General features: G+C 45.9%; 3 protein-coding genes across 3 annotated transcripts; all 3 read right to left on the bottom strand.

Annotated features, from left to right (window-relative positions):
• Positions 1-2,555: 2,555 nt before the first annotated feature.
• KRTAP29-1 (keratin associated like protein 29-1) lies at positions 2,556-3,433 on the bottom strand. The gene is given in 2 exon segments (XM_014554140.1): positions 2,556-3,217; positions 3,220-3,433. Coding segments are annotated over 2 exon segments (876 nt in total).
• A 4,745-nt stretch (positions 3,434-8,178) lies between these two features.
• Positions 8,179-10,378, bottom strand: LOC102513069 (keratin-associated protein 16-1). Its single transcript, XM_006178687.3, has one exon. The coding sequence runs from the start codon at positions 10,309-10,311 to the stop codon at positions 8,578-8,580; it is 1,734 nt and encodes a 577-aa protein (XP_006178749.2). The 5' UTR covers positions 10,312-10,378; the 3' UTR covers positions 8,179-8,577.
• A 5,048-nt stretch (positions 10,379-15,426) lies between these two features.
• On the bottom strand, positions 15,427-16,204 carry LOC116669180 (keratin-associated protein 17-1). The gene has a single exon (XM_032498182.1). The coding sequence runs from the start codon at positions 16,132-16,134 to the stop codon at positions 15,829-15,831; it is 306 nt and encodes a 101-aa protein (XP_032354073.1). The 5' UTR covers positions 16,135-16,204; the 3' UTR covers positions 15,427-15,828.
• Between the last annotated feature and the right edge of the window lie 707 nt (positions 16,205-16,911).

Below are 16,911 nucleotides of genomic sequence, written 5' to 3' on the forward strand. Positions count from 1 at the left end.
AAAGAGATGGGGGAATGGCCGGTGACGGGGTGGGGCAGCCAGAACACACACATCTTAAGTTCACCATCTTATATGGGAATGATTTGTGGCATCCAAAAACAGTTACAATTGTAACATCAAAAATCACTGGTGACAGATCACTATAACAAATAATAATAATGAAAAAGTTTGAAATATTACAAAAATTACCAGAATGTGACACAGAGACATGAAGTGAGCAAATGCTGTTGGAAAAATGGCACCATTAGACTTGCTCCACACAGGGTTGCCACAGACTTTCAGTTAACAAAAAATGCAAAATTTGCCAAGCATGATAAAGCGAAGTGCAGTACAACATGATGTGCCTGTATTTTAATCAAAATATCCCTGTACTTTTAAAATTGCTTCCCTACCTGGGACATAAATATAAATAAAGATTTAGTTATAAGCATGTTCAGGCTTGGCAAAACACTCTTTATAAAAGGAGGTTCAGATGTTTCATGAACAAGTTCTAGCAAACCTAAAGAGAGTTATTAAGTGCTTTGTTATTTAAACTGTTGCCAAGCATAGGAGGAGATACAAGACTTCCCAACACACCTTTTACACTTAACGTGTTTAAAACATGCAGTCTGCTTGTTGGCAAGTGGCCAGTGAAAAACTCGTGCCAGTACAACAGAGATAAAAAAGAAAAAGATAAAAAGAATAAGATGATCAAAAAAAAAAAAAAACACTGCAAAATGAAATTTGAAGTTCCAAGTATGTCAAGAATTAAGAATTAAGCAAATTATTTAGGGAGATGTACCTCCTTAAAGTTACCATGTAAGGAACATTGTTGAAAATTCTATTCAAGACTGAAGTAAGATGCATTCCACCTCCCAGAGCCTCATCCTTCCTCCGACATGACTGAGAAATCTCCATGGAAGGTGTGGGGGAGGGAATTTAAATGTGGTATCCATCAAAATGTCATTTCTAGAAGACATTCCATCCATGGTAATTTTGCAATACCAAAGTCCCTCCCCCCACCCCCCTTTATTTTTTTCTTCTTCTTTTTAATTTTCTGTTTGGACTTCATTTGCAAAAAAATTGAATCAGTTATATTCTTTATTGGCACATTATCATCTTCAGTCCTTGCAAGATCGCTCTTATTTATTTATTTTTCCTTTATGTAGTTCTATATCAATTCATGTAATTCCTGCTCCCCTGATGCCCCATCCTTTCCCTATAGGCGGCTGTTTTATTCTGTTGATGCAAATTCTCCAGCAGGCAGCCTTCTCTTGGGTCTCCAGCCTGTCAGCCCACACTTTGGCCCCACATTACAGATTTGGACTTGCCAGCCTCCATAATTACATGAGCCAATTCCTCTCAATGGAGATAGATAGATAGATAGATAGATAGATAGATAGATAGATAGATAGATAAATAGATAGATAGATAGACTGATAGGTCTAGAACCAGTCTAATACAACACCCAAGGAAGGAATCACTACTTCCTACCTACCCACTCCTTGTTCTCTTAGTGGTGGACAACAGATTTCCTTTAAAATTCATGTCATTACAGAAATGCCACAGTGACCATCCTCATACATGTCTCTTTATGGACCTGTGTGAGAATTTTTTGGGTTAGATACCTAAATCAGTTTGCAGACCCCAAGTCCCTTGATTAAAAGGGGGGCCAGATCCCCTTCAGGAAAGACTCTGCACCATTGCTGCAAGCGCACACTGTACATCTTTCTCTAAGCTTCCCCCAAAAGAAAACCAATCCAAAAAATGTTTAGATTCAGTAATTACACCCTGGAAATACAAAATTCGGTCAAAAGTTCCCTTAGACTAATTGTTTTTTCAACTGTCTCTTGAAAGTCAAAACCATAGCAAACACCTGCCCAAAATTCCTAAAGACTTTTTAACTTTATTTAAATTGGCCAATCAGATGAATTGATCATTAAAACCAATTTTAAGTGACTTAACCCTTAGTTATTCTCCATGGTCGAAACCTCATGTTTATTTTCATCTGTGGCTTCCCTGGACCAATTCTGGCTTTGGCTGCCCAAGTCTATTCACTGTCGGGGAACTGAGGCCACCCAACTCAAAAGAGCACTTGGTAAAGTGTAAAGGTTGGAAGCCAGGGCATTGTTTGTCCTCACTTCCTTCCAGCTTGAGCATCTATATTTCTAGACACAAACTACCCTTGCAGAGGAATGCAGACACACTGACTCAGAGGACCCAAGGTCATTGTGTTCAAATGAGAACTGAAGGAAATCAACATAGGGGTGTATTGAAAGGAATGAAAGCACTCTGAGAGGCTTTGTTATGATTAACCAGTCACGTTTTTATCAGCAGTTGGCAGCAAAAGAGTCTTCTTAACGACTTGGCAGCATCAAAAGAAAGAAAAACTAGAGAAAAGGTTTTTCTGAAATGAAATGATGACATCAGGAAACGCAAGCTCTAGCTTGGACCATGCTTGCTGAAAGGTTATCCTCAGTTAAGAAGGATCTCTTAGTGGCTGGACAAGTTCCTTCACCAGCACCTGGAGAGAAGAGGGGGCCAGATTCAGAGTAAAGTTAGCAAGCATGGGGTGGCTATGCACTTGCTGACAGTGGCAGACCTCGGAGGACGTGTAAAGAGTGCTCTCTCAGTGAAATGTCACTGTACGGAAGCTGGACTCCTGGCTGGGTTGGCAGGAAGTTGGCTAGCAGGTGCTGGCCTGGCAGACTTGGGGCAGTGGCTCGGAAGCGACTGGAACCTCCACTGGATGATTTGCCAGAACCTGTCACACAGAAAGCTTGTTGGCAGGAAGGGGATTTGCAGGCACTTTGATTGCAGGAAGTAGGTTCACCACAAGTTGGTTGGCCAGAAGGGATGGTGCTGCAGGAAGCTGGTTTGCAAGGGTTCTTTACAGAACAAGGGTTAGCCACTGGCTGGCAGATGAAGGTTATGGATGGAACTGGTGGGCAGTGAAGTGTCTGGCAAGGGGAGGAGAAACAGCAAGCAGGATTGCAAGAACCGAAAACACAAGGACACAGCTGGTGGGGCACAGGCACGCAGGGAACTGATTGACAAGACTTAAAAACGTAGCAGACAGGTTGGTAATAAGTTGATTGGCGGGGCTGGTCTTCACCACTAATGAGTTGACATGAACGTGCTTGGCAGCAAGTTGGCTGGCATAGACTAGCTGCACGGATGGCTGGTGGGCAAGGTGTTGCAGGACAGAAAGTTGCCTCAGAGCAGAATGGATGGCAGGACCTATGTCACAGCAGACTGTTAGGCCACAGGCTGCCTGGCATGACCCAGACAGGTAGACAGGTCCCTGGCAGGAGCTCTGTTGGCAGGGGCTGGCTTCACAGCACTTTCCCTGACTGCCGATGGTTTCTGAGCAGGAGGGCTCGCCCGAGCTAACCAGACAAGGAGACTGACCAGTGCCAGATTCACAGGAGCACCGCTGGAATGGCAGTGGCATTTCCAGGACAACAGCTATCCACCATGGTGCTGGTGCTAACCTTCCCAGGAGGTTCCAACCTCAGTATCCCTGAGTTTGAAAGACATCTGATATGTGGGGGCTTTTATAGTCCTTCGCTAGGGATGTTGGCATGATGGAGCATCTTTCCTTGTTATGGTTGCCACACATTTGCATACAAACATCTGATTAGGAGGATTCAGGAGCTTGGGAGATGTCCCCAGTTTAAAAACTCATCTGTTGAGTTAGGCATTTTCATGGCTGAGTTTGGGCTACCTTGCCACTGCTCCGGCTCTGGGATAAGCTGTCTCTTTTACAGCTTGTTCTCGGCCTCTCTGAAGCAGGCCTCTTCCCAATGCTAACCTCTCATCAGAAGGCTACAGCCCAGCCGAAACAGCCTGCTCCTCTGCCAGGAATGCAGTACCGCACCATTCAGCCAGGAAATGAAGCTCTGACCCAGTTGAGGGAGGCTGATATCAGAGGTGGCACACAGAAAATCAGGTAGTGCATCCCAAGGGACTCTGCAGTGGGGACCTGGTCATAGGAAGGAACCCTTTTGTGTTCTATTACAAGTTAATCACTAAAGGGATATTGCCTATAAGGTTAAATTCTAAAATACTTTTATTTAGCTCGTGGGAAGCATCCTGACCAGGCCCACCTGTGAACGACTGCAGGAAGAAAGAAATTAGCACATCCCCACTGGAGGATGACCAGAATGAGGAAATGTTTGACTACTCCCTCCTCTTTTAGTACAAAACAAGCCTGAATTCTAACTCAAGCAATGTGGTTCTTTGGGACACTGGTCCACCATCTTCCCGGTCTACTGGCTTTCTGAATAAAGTAAATCACTATTCCTTGCCCCAACAAATCATCTCTAGATTTATTGGCCTGTCATGCATCGAGCAGTACGAGCTTGGACTTGGTAACAACCTCTTTCTAGAACCTTCTTGTTTGGCTCTCCTGAAACTCAACTTTACTAGTACCACCAATAATAATAACACTAGTAACAGCTTCCATTTATAGCATACTTACTATGTACCAAGTCCTTGACCTTTTTTCATTGAATCTTTGCAGTGATCCTAGTTCATAGGTGCAATTGTCACCATTGTGGTAGATGTAGAAAAACTAACTCAGAGAGTTTAAATCATGTTCCCAAAATTATGCAAGTAATAAGGGATAGAAACAGAATTCAAACCTAGGTTGGGCCAACCCCAAAACCTTTGATCTTAACCACCTACTATGCCTCCCAAATTTGGAGGTGGGGAGGGAGACTCTAACATAATGATTGAAGGTTGACATTTGTGCAGCAGCGCTGGCTCAAGGGCAGGTAATCCAGGCCCTCTGCTGGGGGTCCTCTGCCCACTCTAGTGACTGTAACCATCAGCTAAATCAAACTGGTATGTGTACTTATCTCTACTTACCAATATATCTGAAGACAATTTTTTAATTTGGAAATTTAAAATTGCAAAATGTTTCATCAAGAAAGATTAACACAGCTTTGTAAAATGACTATAACTCAATAAAAAAAAGAAAAGAAAGAAAGATTAAACTCATGCTGTGGGGTAAGTGGCATATGAATTCTATAAATATAAAACACAGCAAGTAGCAGTGATATAAAGACATCTCTGCAAAGTCGTTTTTGTGTTAAATCAACTTCTTCCAAGAGAGATTCATGAGGGGCTTTGTGGATTCTTCCCCTCTTCCTTTGGGCTGGTCCCGGCTCTGCATCACCAGCAAATTTCAGCATCCCACACTGGTCCACATCCTGGCCTGTTTCACGCTGGAGGTACATGATGGAATGGAAAGATCATGGCTTTGGGACCCAGTAGGGCTAGTCTTGATTTCTGGCTCTGCCACAAACTCACTTTGCTGGACATGTTAGCTCACTACCCAAGGGTTCAAAGTACTGAGTGTTATGGGCTGGGAAGAGCTCAGTGGTAGAATCCATGTGTAGCATGCATGGGGTCCTGGGTTCAATCCCCAGTACTGCTATTTGGAAAAAAAAAAAAAAAGTACTGATTGTTCATCAATTGTATGGCTATTGCTCAGGTCACTTTTATTATTATGGTCTGCCTCACAATCATTGAAAATGCTGGAAACTCTGGAAACTACTTTTCAAAGTACCAGTTGCAAAATGCCTTCTCCTTGCGTTCATTTTAAAAGGAAGAGAAATTTTTCTGATCACAGTGGTGCCTGAAAAATCCTCACCCTGGTCATTAAAATGCCTTTCCTCTGCCATCGCTTTTCACATCACAGCATCGATTACTTCTTTTGTCCTCCCATCTCTTTGCTGTTCATTTTAGCATCTTGCAAACCCTGCACTGTGTTTTATTCCTAAACATCTACATCCCAAAGCTCTCATCTCCCAGGAGGAAGTACTGTTGGTGTCACCAAATAGGTCAGTCAAAATGGGAACATGAACTTATTTGAGAAACCATGCAAATTTCAATCTGACAAAGATGCCTATATCTTATACCCATACATACCACTTTCATTGTTTCAGAGAAATCCATTTTTACATCCGCTTTTCTCTGATTTTGCACTTGCCTCTATTCCTCTTAAAGAAAACACTCAATAGGCTGGTAAAAAGGGTACAAACTTTCAGCTCTAAGATGAATAAGGACTGAGGATCTAATGTTTAGCGTGGTGACTATAGTTGATAACGTTGTATTATATAATGGAAATTTGCTAAAAGAACTTGAATGTTATCACACACAAAAAAGATAAATATGTGAGGTGGTGGATATGCAGATGAATTAGGTGGGAAGAATCTTTTCACAATATTATATACATCAAATCATCACAATCTATGCTTTCAATGTCTCACAATTTTGTCAATTATCCCTAAATAAAACTGAAAAACAACCCTCCCAGTAGAAAGAACTTTCATTTTGCCATGGTGCAAGATGGTAAGGACATCTGGTGTACCACCAGGAGTTGTGATCACATTAAGCTGTTGTGATTTCATGTTGGTGCATGAAAACACAAACTTGGACAGTACTGGGGTTTGGTGTGTTACTGGCTGTGATTATGCTGAATTTTGTGTTTGTCATTCCCCTGTGAATAGATAGATACAGATATAGAATATATATATATTTGTATATATGTATACACATGTCTACTCATACATATGTATATGTATGTATGTGTGTGTTGGTTTTGACCTTTAAATATGTATGTGATCTCTGGGGCTTGTTCATATCAATCAATATCACAGTAGTAAGGTTCACCCATTTTGTTTCATGTAGCCTTTGTCCAGGTGTCTTCACTACAGTGTAATAACTATTGTGTGAATGAATATACTACAATTTTCTCATCTCTGTTGATGGGCATTTGGATCATTTATCCTTCAAATTCTTCATCTATAAAATAGGGAAAAAGAAATCTTATTTCACAGAATTGCTGTGATTTACATGAAATACTGAGTCTGTGCTGGGATCAGAGATTTAAAACCCTTGCCAACTCATCTCTTGACTCTGGAAGGAAATGGAAATAAATCCCAATGGCCAAATGAGAAAGTAACTCCAACACCAATGTGTAGGATAAGTTTCACTTTTGACTTTCTCCCTCTGCCATTGTCTAACCCAATGGTTCTCAAACAGGGTGATTTTTGCCTCTCCTCCCCAGGGGAGATGTTTGCCAATGTCTGGAGACATTTCAGGCCATCACCCTCAGGGGGCCTCTAGTTGGTAGAAGCCAGGGATATTGCTTAATATCCTACAACGCAAAGAACAGTCCCCACAACAAATAATTATCCAGCCCAGAATGTCAGTGGTGCCAAAATTGAAAATCCCTGGGCTACCCCCTCTTGTGGTTAGGATAGCCTAAGCTGCACCTTGAGGACAAGGGGTAGCCCTTCAGTCTGTGCAGTAAATGCAAGGGGTGACTACTTTGAAGAGACTCTGTCCTTGAGGCTTGTAAGAGGGTATGGATGGGGTTTACAAAGAGTGTGTCTTCTAGGGAATAAGGGAACATAAATCTCTTGTACAATAAATCCAGGTTACATTCCTTATTGTAAATATGACCCCCTACTTGGTTTCATTCCACTGTGGACCCCAAAGCCATTGGCTGCCTCCTCAGTCTCCCTATATCCAAGTCCATGTTCCTCTATTAAGCTCGCCACACCAAGGCAAGAGGGACATCCCAAAACCACTGCCCTGCATATAGTCCCTCAATGCCTTCATGTCAGCCCTGCACCAGGCCCCTCTGTCTAGCACACAAGGCCTGACAAAGGCAGGTCACTGTCTACTTATCTGACCTCAGAGCTCACCACTCCTCTAAGCACACCTCTGCCCAAGATTTGCCTAATGAACAGTTTGCTCACAAGCCCCATTCATTTGCACATGTTTCCTCTGCCTGGAAAGCTCTTCCTTCCTGGTTTCCAACCAGTTAATTCCTACTTGTACTGAAAGACGCAGCTTCAGCATCACATCCCCCAAGAATTCTTCCCTGTTTCTCCCCATGCCCTGCTGAGTTCCAAATGCCCTCTGCCCCAGGACTTAGCACCACATGAGTGGAACATAGTGGTCATCTCTCTGCCTGTCTCCCCATCAGAGAGTAAGCCTCCTAAGTATGGGCCTAAAACTTTCGTCTTCTCGTTCCCAGAATCTGACATGGTCCCTGGCACCTAACAGCTATCTAATAAAGTTTGTTGGGTGGATGAGTGGATGAATGAAGCTGCTCTCAAAGATGGAACAGGTCAGCTGATGAGAATATGGCACGAACAAGAGAGCCGTGAGAACAGTGCGTCACTTCAACTTAGCCATGTTTATTGGACAGGTAAATAGCTTGATCTCATGGAAGAGGTCCCCAAGGAAGAGGGGCACACATAGCGAGGGAGCACACGCATGAAGACAGAAAAATCTGATGCCAGGAGAGAGACTTGAGATGATGTAGCGCAGCAGCCTTTTTCAGCCTATGGGCAGCAGCAGACAGGAACCTGGGTGTCCCCCTCTCGTGCCCAGGAGGACTTCATTTGGACCCTTAGGAGACTGACATTTCTGGTGAGTTCTTTGAAGCATAAGCAGATGGTGAGTGATAATGCAGAAAGAAAAAGATTCTACGTCAGAATGAGCTTTGGGGAGGGCAGTCATATTTTCTCTGTAGCCAGAGGCATGCACTACAGGGATTTGTGGGCAGAGGCCATTTCAGCAGTTAGCAGGCTTGGTGGCAGCAGGCTGGCTTGTTGCGGCCTCACAGGTGGTTGGGTTGGTGGGCTTGTCCTCAGTGGGCTGGGAAGGATTGGCCTCTGAGACCTCTGTCTTGCAGGGTGTTGAGTCAGCACAATCCGGTTGGCTGGAAGTAGACTTTTTGCAATCACGTTTGCAGGTGTCAGTACAAGACAGGTGGGTGCAGATGGGACGGTAAGAGACAGAAGTGATGCAGGCCGGGCGGCGCAAGATGGAGTAACAGGGGCGAAAGCAGCCTGGGCGGTAGGAGATGGACGTCACATACGGCTGCCTGTAGGTGGTGGGTCCAGAGAAGAGAGGGCGGCAAATTGGGCGGTAGGAAATTGAAGGAGTGCACGGTTGTTTGCAGGAGCTGGGTATGTAGAAAGTTCGAGAGCAAATTGGCCGGCAGATGACAGATGCAGAAGACCCTGGGCGGCAGCAGAGAGGTCGGCAGGAGGTAGACGGGCAGGAAACGGGCTCACAGCAGACAGACTGGCAGCGCTTGACGACATAGCCGACGGGTTGACATGGCCGGGGCACACAGACACTAGGTGAGCAGAGGCTGGACTCGGAGCAGATGGGTTGGCAGAGGCTAGAGATGCAGTAAGAGGGCTCTTGGCTCGTGCTAGAGACACAAGGTGGTTCGCAAGGGCTTGAAACACAGCAGACCGGGCGGACGCAGACAGACTCACTGACCAGAGACACACGGGTGGTTGGCTGGCATATGGGCTCTGAGCAAGGTGGCTCACAATGTGGCTCACAAGGTGGCTCACAGCAGACAGACTGGCGGCCATTGGCCACAGAGCGGACAGATGAACAGCAGCTAGGCGTGGGGCACACTGGCTGACAGCAAGCAGGCTCACAGATCACTGGTTGGCAGGAACTTGGCCTGGTGCAGACAGTCGGACAGTAGGTGTGCTCACAGATGACTGGCTGGCAGCAGCTGGGTCTGCGGAGGATGCTCTGGCAAGTAGTGGGCACACAGAGGACTGGTTGGTAGGAAGGGGCCTCGCAGCACACAGGCTGGGCACAGCTGTTCACCTGACAGGTGGGCTCACAGATGGTGGCCTCGCAGCACACAGGCTGGACACAGCTGCTCACGGGACAGGTGGGCTCACAGATGGTGGCCTCGCAGCACACAGGCTGGACACAGCTGCTCACGGGACAGGTGGGCTCGCAGATGGTGGCCTCGCAGCACACAGGCTGGGCACAGCTGCTCACGGGACAGGTGGGCTCGCAGATGGTGGCCTCGCAGCACACAGGCTGGGCACAGCTGCTCACGGGACAGGTGGGCTCGCAGATGGTGGCCTCGCAGCACACAGGCTGGGCACAGCTGCTCACGGGACAGGTGGGCTCGCAGATGGTGGCCTCGCAGCACACAGGCTGGGCACAGCTGCTCACGGGACAGGTGGGCTCGCAGATGGTGGCCTCGCAGCACACAGGCTGGGCACAGCTGCTCACGGGACAGGTGGGCTCGCAGATGGTGGCCTCGCAGCACACAGGCTGGGCACAGCTGCTTACGGGACAGGAGGGCTCACAGCGCTGCAGGCCACAGCTGGATGATCTGCAGCTATCTTGAGTCACCAGTTGCCAAGTCCGGCTCCGGCAAGAACTGGGCAGGCAAACAGGCCCTCCACAGCTCACCTCAGTGGAGCAGAGGGAGACAGCTGGCACAGAGGGGCATTTTCTAGAACAGCAGTTTCCAGGCATGGTGGAGGTGCCTCTGCTCCCTGGTGAGTGCTGAGAGTTTGCTGCCTGATGGAGACAGCTCTCCGAGGCCCTCACTTTTATACCCGCTCCCTGGCACATGCTGTTTTGAGCCCCTGCATCTTTTCCTCATTGCTGTTTGGGCCAGTCTTCACAGAAACATCTTATTAGCCAAGCTTTGTTGATCTGGAAGTTGTTGATATCCCCATAAAGAAGCTGTTTGTTTACTGATTTGCTAAATTTGGAATCTTTGAAGCTTCAGGTCCTCTTGGAATAAGCACCATCACCTCCAAGCTGAACGATCTGTGTTTCTGAGCATCGTGAATAAGGGAAGAAAGGAACTTATAATTTCACCATCTTCTAGTCCTCTGCACCAGGCCCTCAGCTGGACACAGGGGATGCCCACATGAATAAGTCCTACTCACCCACACTCACAGATCTCATTCTCTAGTGGGCAAGCATGCAAGCCAACTCGTTGCCATGCAGTGACAAACTCAACAATAGACATCAAGGGTTAAGCAGAGAGAAACAGTGATGAGCTCTGTGGGAGAGGGGATATCTGGGCTGCATTTTAAATTACTGCACTTTACAACAATGATCTCATTTCAAACCATCAGAAATCCCTGGAAGCAGGGATTCATCTCTTCTACTGCACCCCCATAGGTGAAGAAAAAGAAAGGGAATTAGAATCAGAAAGCCTGTGACTTGCTAAAAATCACACACAGCTTGCCACCTAATGTAGGGCTGCTTTTCTTCCTCTTCATCCCATCCAGACAGACCTTTCTCAAGAGCCATATAGGCACAGCCTACAATGCTGTCCTCCAACCTGTTCTGTGAGCAGCCCTGCCCTAGAACACTGGTTCTGTCTATCCCCAGAGAGCACTTGACTTAGCCTCTCTGCTTCTCCTCCCTCCTTTCTTCCACTCACTCCTACCTCAAGCATTCAGCAGTGCCCCAGAGTCCTTGCCTTTGGTGATTTTAACAGCTCCTAAAAGAAAGACACCTTTGAGACCCCAAGAGTAAAGAGGAAGGACAAGAGATCTTTTGCAAAGACATTGTAAGCAAACGCAAAGAACAAAAATGCTTTCTTAAAGCATTTTATCAATGCTACTGCTTAGGTGGGGTTAAAAACAAACCCTAGGTTTCTAAACACCAAGGCCTGACATCCTTGCTGAATGAAAAACCTACCTTGCTTCTGCTATGTTATTTCAATATCAATGCACTAGGCATACTCTCCTTTGGAAGAGCTGGACCATTGTGCCAACCAGTCATCATCCTCCCTTCATTCATTAACTTATGCAATCATTCATTCAGTTTCTCTTTTATTCATCCATTCAGTTTAGCCATCACTGGGTTCTGCATGAGGGATATGAAAAGAATGATTTGCAATTCCGGCCACAAGGAGCCCAAATTTAGAAGAAAGACAGATACATACATAAGTAATTATGGTACAGTATACGTACAAGTGCTACAATACATGGATGCATGAGGTGTTACAGGGCACCCGAGAGAAACATCTACATGGTTTTGGGGAAGTTAGGGAAGGTTTCTCAAGTAATAGGATGGCCAAATTGAATCCTCAAGGAAGGAGGGACAGTAAAGGCAGGAAAAGAGTCAGCTATGGAAACCAAAGACACAAGAGCATGATACATTTGGGGAGCAGCAAAGGGTTCTATAGCCAGGATGAGAAGTACAAGGGGGAAGGAATGGTGATTGGACTAGAGGGTTACTAGGCACTCATGGAAGGCCTTGTGGATCATGATCAGAAGTTGTGTTTTGTACTGAAACCTGGGAGTTTTAAGCAAGAGAATAACTTGACCAGATTTGCCCTTTGGAAAGGTCTCTCTGGCTGTGGAAAAGGGATTGGAGAATGAGAACAAGTCTGGAGGTAAGGAGACCATTGAGGTTCTGGGGAAAACTTCAGGGTGACAACCTAAACTGGGAAGTGCCTTGAAACTAGAGCGACATGAGGCAGAACTGACAGGACTTGGTGGTTGAAAATAGAAAAAATAGGAAGTGACATCCTTTGAGATGTGACTCTCAGGCAGTGAGGAAAGAGGACTTTTGGACAGCTTCACAAAGTATAAGGCAGACTAGAAGCCCCCAAGACCCTGATCCCCATCTTTCCAGTTCTCCTTACCATCCACCTCTCTTCCTCAGCTAAGCCAGCAACGAAACTTTAGAGGGAGATAGCTCTCCTCCCAACATATCCCTTGTAAACTCTCTCAGTGGAGAAATTTACATAGCATCATCTGTTATGCTGGAATATCCTCTCCTCAAACAATCCTTCCCTGCTAAATGAAATAAGCCACTCTTAACTATCTAGCCCATTCCTACTTTATTCTTCCTTATAGCTCTTTTTCCCCCTTGACATTATCTGAGAACCGGGAAAGCAAGGATTTTGCTTATTCACTGATATATACCCAGCACCCAGAGCAATGTTTGATACATAGGATGGTCACAATTAATATTTATGGAAAGAATGAATGAGGGCCTCTGTGGACAGCTAGGAAAGGGCAATTCCCTATCAGTAATTCAAAGAAATTACTACCCTCGACTCACCCAACTGGGAGACCATGAACAAGGAAAGACTCAGCTGCTCTGAATCACAACCACTCGGTGAAGCCCCACTGGCCTCTTGACAACTTTGTCCCCTTGGCACACTCCTGCTCTGGCTGTGGCTTTGTTAAAGAGTCAGTTTTCAGTGTGCTAATTCCAGCCAGATCCAAAATGATCTGAATAATAAAGTCTGAAACTGAACCAGAAAAAAGTCAAATCTTGAATGCTCTCCAAAAGCAAGACAGTACTAAACCAGCTGGGATTTTTAATGAAACAAAAAAAAAGGAAAGAAGAAGAAAGAAAGAAAGAAAGAAAGAAAGAAGAAAGAAGAAGAAAGAAAGAAAGAAAGGAAGGAAGGAAGGAAGGAAGGAAGGAAGGAAGGAAGATAGGAAGAAAGAAGAAGGAGGAGGAAGTAAGGAAGGAAGGCCGGACGAATATCGAAGGAAGATAGGAGGAAAGATGAGGAGTAGGAGGCAGAGGAAGTAGATAGGAAGGAGAAAGGAATAAAGGAAGATAGGAAGAAAGGAAGATAGGAAGAAAGGAAGAAAGGAAGATAGGAAGAAAGGAAGATAGGAAGAAAGGAAGGAAACAAGAAGATCTTCCACTACACACTTGCCAGAATGGTTAAAAATAAAAAGACTGACAATACCAAGTGTTAGCAAGGACATGGAGCAGTTGGAACTCTCTGACATTGCTGAGGGGAACACAAAATGGTACAGCCACTTTGCAAAAACAGTTCGGTAGTTTTTTATGAAGTTGAACATTCACTTACTATTTACCCAGCAATCCAGCTCCTGGGTATTCATCCAAAATAAATGAAAACATGTCCACATAAAATCTGTACATCAATGTCCATTGCAGCTTTTTTCATAATAATGAAAATAAAACAAAACAAAACAAAACAAAACAAAACTGGAGACAGCCCAAATGCCCATCAGTAGTTGAATATTTTTCATGTAGTTTATTCATACAATGGAATACCATTCAATAAAAAGAAATAAACTATTGAGAGTGCAGCAACATGGATGAAAAAAAGTGTTATTCCAATTGAAAAAAAAATCACACTGTATGATTTCACTTATATGAAGTTACAGAAATGGCAAAGTTTATGGTAATATAAAGCAGACTGATGGTTGCCTAAGGTTGGGGTGGGTCGTGGGGAGCATTACCTGCAAAGGGGCACTGGGAAATTTGGGGGATGATAGAAAGTTCTGTATCTTGAGTGGTTACTTAAGTATATACAGTTGTCAAATCTCATTGAACTGTACACTAAAAATGGGAATACTTCATGACATATAGATTAAATTACATATAGGTTACTTTACTATATATGGATTATAGCACAATAAAGTTGACTTATGAAAAATGAAAGAGAAAAATTTTAAAGGTAAAAAAGTAAAAACACCGTAATCCCAGTTTATTTATAAAGATGCTTAGAAGGAGTGTGGAAAGATATGTGCCAGTAATAAACCCTAAATAGTAATAATTCAGATGGCAATTATTTCTTCTTTATATTTTTCTGTATTTTTTTTCATATTTTTAGAGATCATTTTTATGCTTATAATCAGAAAAAAAGGTTTTGTTTGTTAAATGAAAGAAACATTGTTTTGTGGGAATGAGAATAAATACTGTTCTCCCAAGGCAAGAGCAGAATTAGTTTTGTTCCACATGTAACTTAAGATTATGTTCTACCTGGTGGGAGGCAGGTGGGTAGGGGTGGGTAATAGCTCAGTGCTAGTGTGCCTGCTTAACATGCATAAGGTCCTGGGTTCAATCCCCAGTACCTCTGTTAAAAAAAAGAAAATCATGTTCAGCCAAAGGTTGAATTATCTTTTTAATTTTAACCTTCCAACTGGACTCTCACACACCTGGGTCAGGCCCTACCTCACAGATACACACCACTCTCATACCTGGAACTCAAGCAGAAGAAACACTGCTGATCCCAGGACAAGAAAACCTAACCCAGAAAAGGGAGAGGAAGGAACTGGACTTCCCAGAATATCCTGGGTGTTCCCAAGATTTGCCACAGGGATCCCTTCCATTCAGAACCGAGCTTGTTTTATCAAAGGATCCTCCCCCCTGACTTTGCCCGAAATTTCTAACCAAACTGGAAGCCTTCCTGCAGAACTGTGATGCAGAAGAAGTCATGTCCTCGCTCAAGATTCAACTTGGCCAGCGTCAGCATTTACCTGGGAGTTTTTAAAAATTCAGGACCCAGGGCCCCCACCCTAGAGCTGAAAGATCAGATCTCTAGCAGGGAAGCTGCAGGATCTATGGGTTTAAATCTGCCCCAGGTGACTCTCCTGCAACATGTAGAAACTCTAGTCTAGCTACATCTGGGGTCTTGTTAAAAACAGACTGCCAAGCCACACCCCTGTGGATTCTGATTCCGCTTGTCTCAAAGAGAGCTCCAGAACCTCTGTTCTAACTAGCTCCCGGCTAATTCTAACGCAGGTGGTCCACAACCACGTTTCCCGAACCCTGTTGTGGATGCCAGAGTCAATTTTCCTGGGCCAGTGCCCAAGGGGAAGAAGCCAAGGAAGAGGCGGGCGAACTAACTTGATTATGCCAGCACGCTTGAATTTATTAAGTTAACAAAGAGGAATGTTTGCATCTCAGGAAAGCAGAAAGTCACTTTAAATAAGAAGGTGTCCTTTTAACATCATGGTGGGGAAACAAGCCATGAGGATTCACCCTTTGAGCTTCGGGTACCACTTTTGGGTGCGGTGGGACCCAGCTGTCACTTCTCACCAGCATGTGGCTCTTGTTCTCAGTGCCTTGAAAGCCCCGGGCCGGCTTTAAAGACTAAATCTTCTACAAAAGACACAGGAGGCAGGCCACTGTCTCGGGCACGCGGAAGGGCCTGGGGGCCCGCGGTCTCGGCCTGGGGGCCCGCCGTCTCCGCCTGGGGCAGACGGAGGCTCTCCCTGCACCGCCTCCGCGGAGAGGGCGGAACGGTCTTCATTTCGTCTCGCAGATGGGCGTGGGCTGGCAGCACACGGGCCCGCAGCAGCCCGACGAGCCGCAGCAGCTGGAGCCGCAGCAGCTCCCGCAGCCGCCGCAGCCGCCGCAGCCCCCGCAGTCCCCGCAGCCCCCGCAGCCTGATCCGCAGCAGCCGCCGCCGCAGCCACCGCCGCCGCCGCCGCCGCCGCAGCAGCCGCAGCAGTTGCCGCAGCAGCCGCAGCAGGAGGGCTGGCAGCAGCACACCTCACAGCAGTCTTGTTCTTGCGTGCAGCAGGCGAGGCAGTCCCCTGGGCAGCACCCCATGGTCCCCGCTGGTCAGGTCGCAGGTCAGGACCGCGCCCAGAGCTCCCCGAGTCTGACGGTCGCCTGCCCGACAGCAGCTTTTATACCCCCTCACGTGCGGGTGCTGGCACCCAGGGACAGGATGTTGTCTTTGTTATTATTTATGCCAGTTTCCAGAAGAACGTCTCATTAGCTGCCTGTTTATTTTCCAGCCCTGAGTACCTCAACTCATAAAAAAAAAAAAAAAAAAAAAAAAAAGCCCCACTCGTCCCAACTGCTGTTTGTCCAGAGGGTAAAAATACACCTTGGAGAAGACCTGTCATCATGGCCAAACGGGGCCAGCTGTCATTAGCCCCAGTTGGAGAGCCGAGGGGAAGCCAGACCCAGACTCTGGCTCTAGAACGGGTTCTGCCCCTCCACATCGTTGGCAGCAGACCTTTTGTCGTCGAAAATCAGAACTAAAAGCAGGATGCCCTGCGCCTTCTGCCCCAGGTCTGGTCACGTGGCTCCTCCCAGGTAGAAGTGGCATCCTCATCCCAGCCTGTGTAAGCAAGGCAAATATTTGTGTCTGTGTGAGGTATGTGGAGCGTGCCACACGTTTGTTTGGCCTTGGTCAATGAGCATCAATCTGCAGTAATAACTACCCTATGAAACGGAGAGAGACTCATCATAAAACTGCAAGAGGCTGGGAGCCACGTTCTCTCTGAGCCGCACGGGAGCTGAACACTGACACTTCTCTCTAACCGGGCTGGAAACACAGTGGTGAGAGCCTGCAACACTCTTGAAGGAGGTGGTGGT

The sequence above is a fragment of the Camelus ferus genome, chromosome 16 (genome assembly GCF_009834535.1).
Source record: "Camelus ferus isolate YT-003-E chromosome 16, BCGSAC_Cfer_1.0, whole genome shotgun sequence".
Taxonomy (NCBI): Eukaryota; Metazoa; Chordata; class Mammalia; order Artiodactyla; family Camelidae; genus Camelus; species Camelus ferus.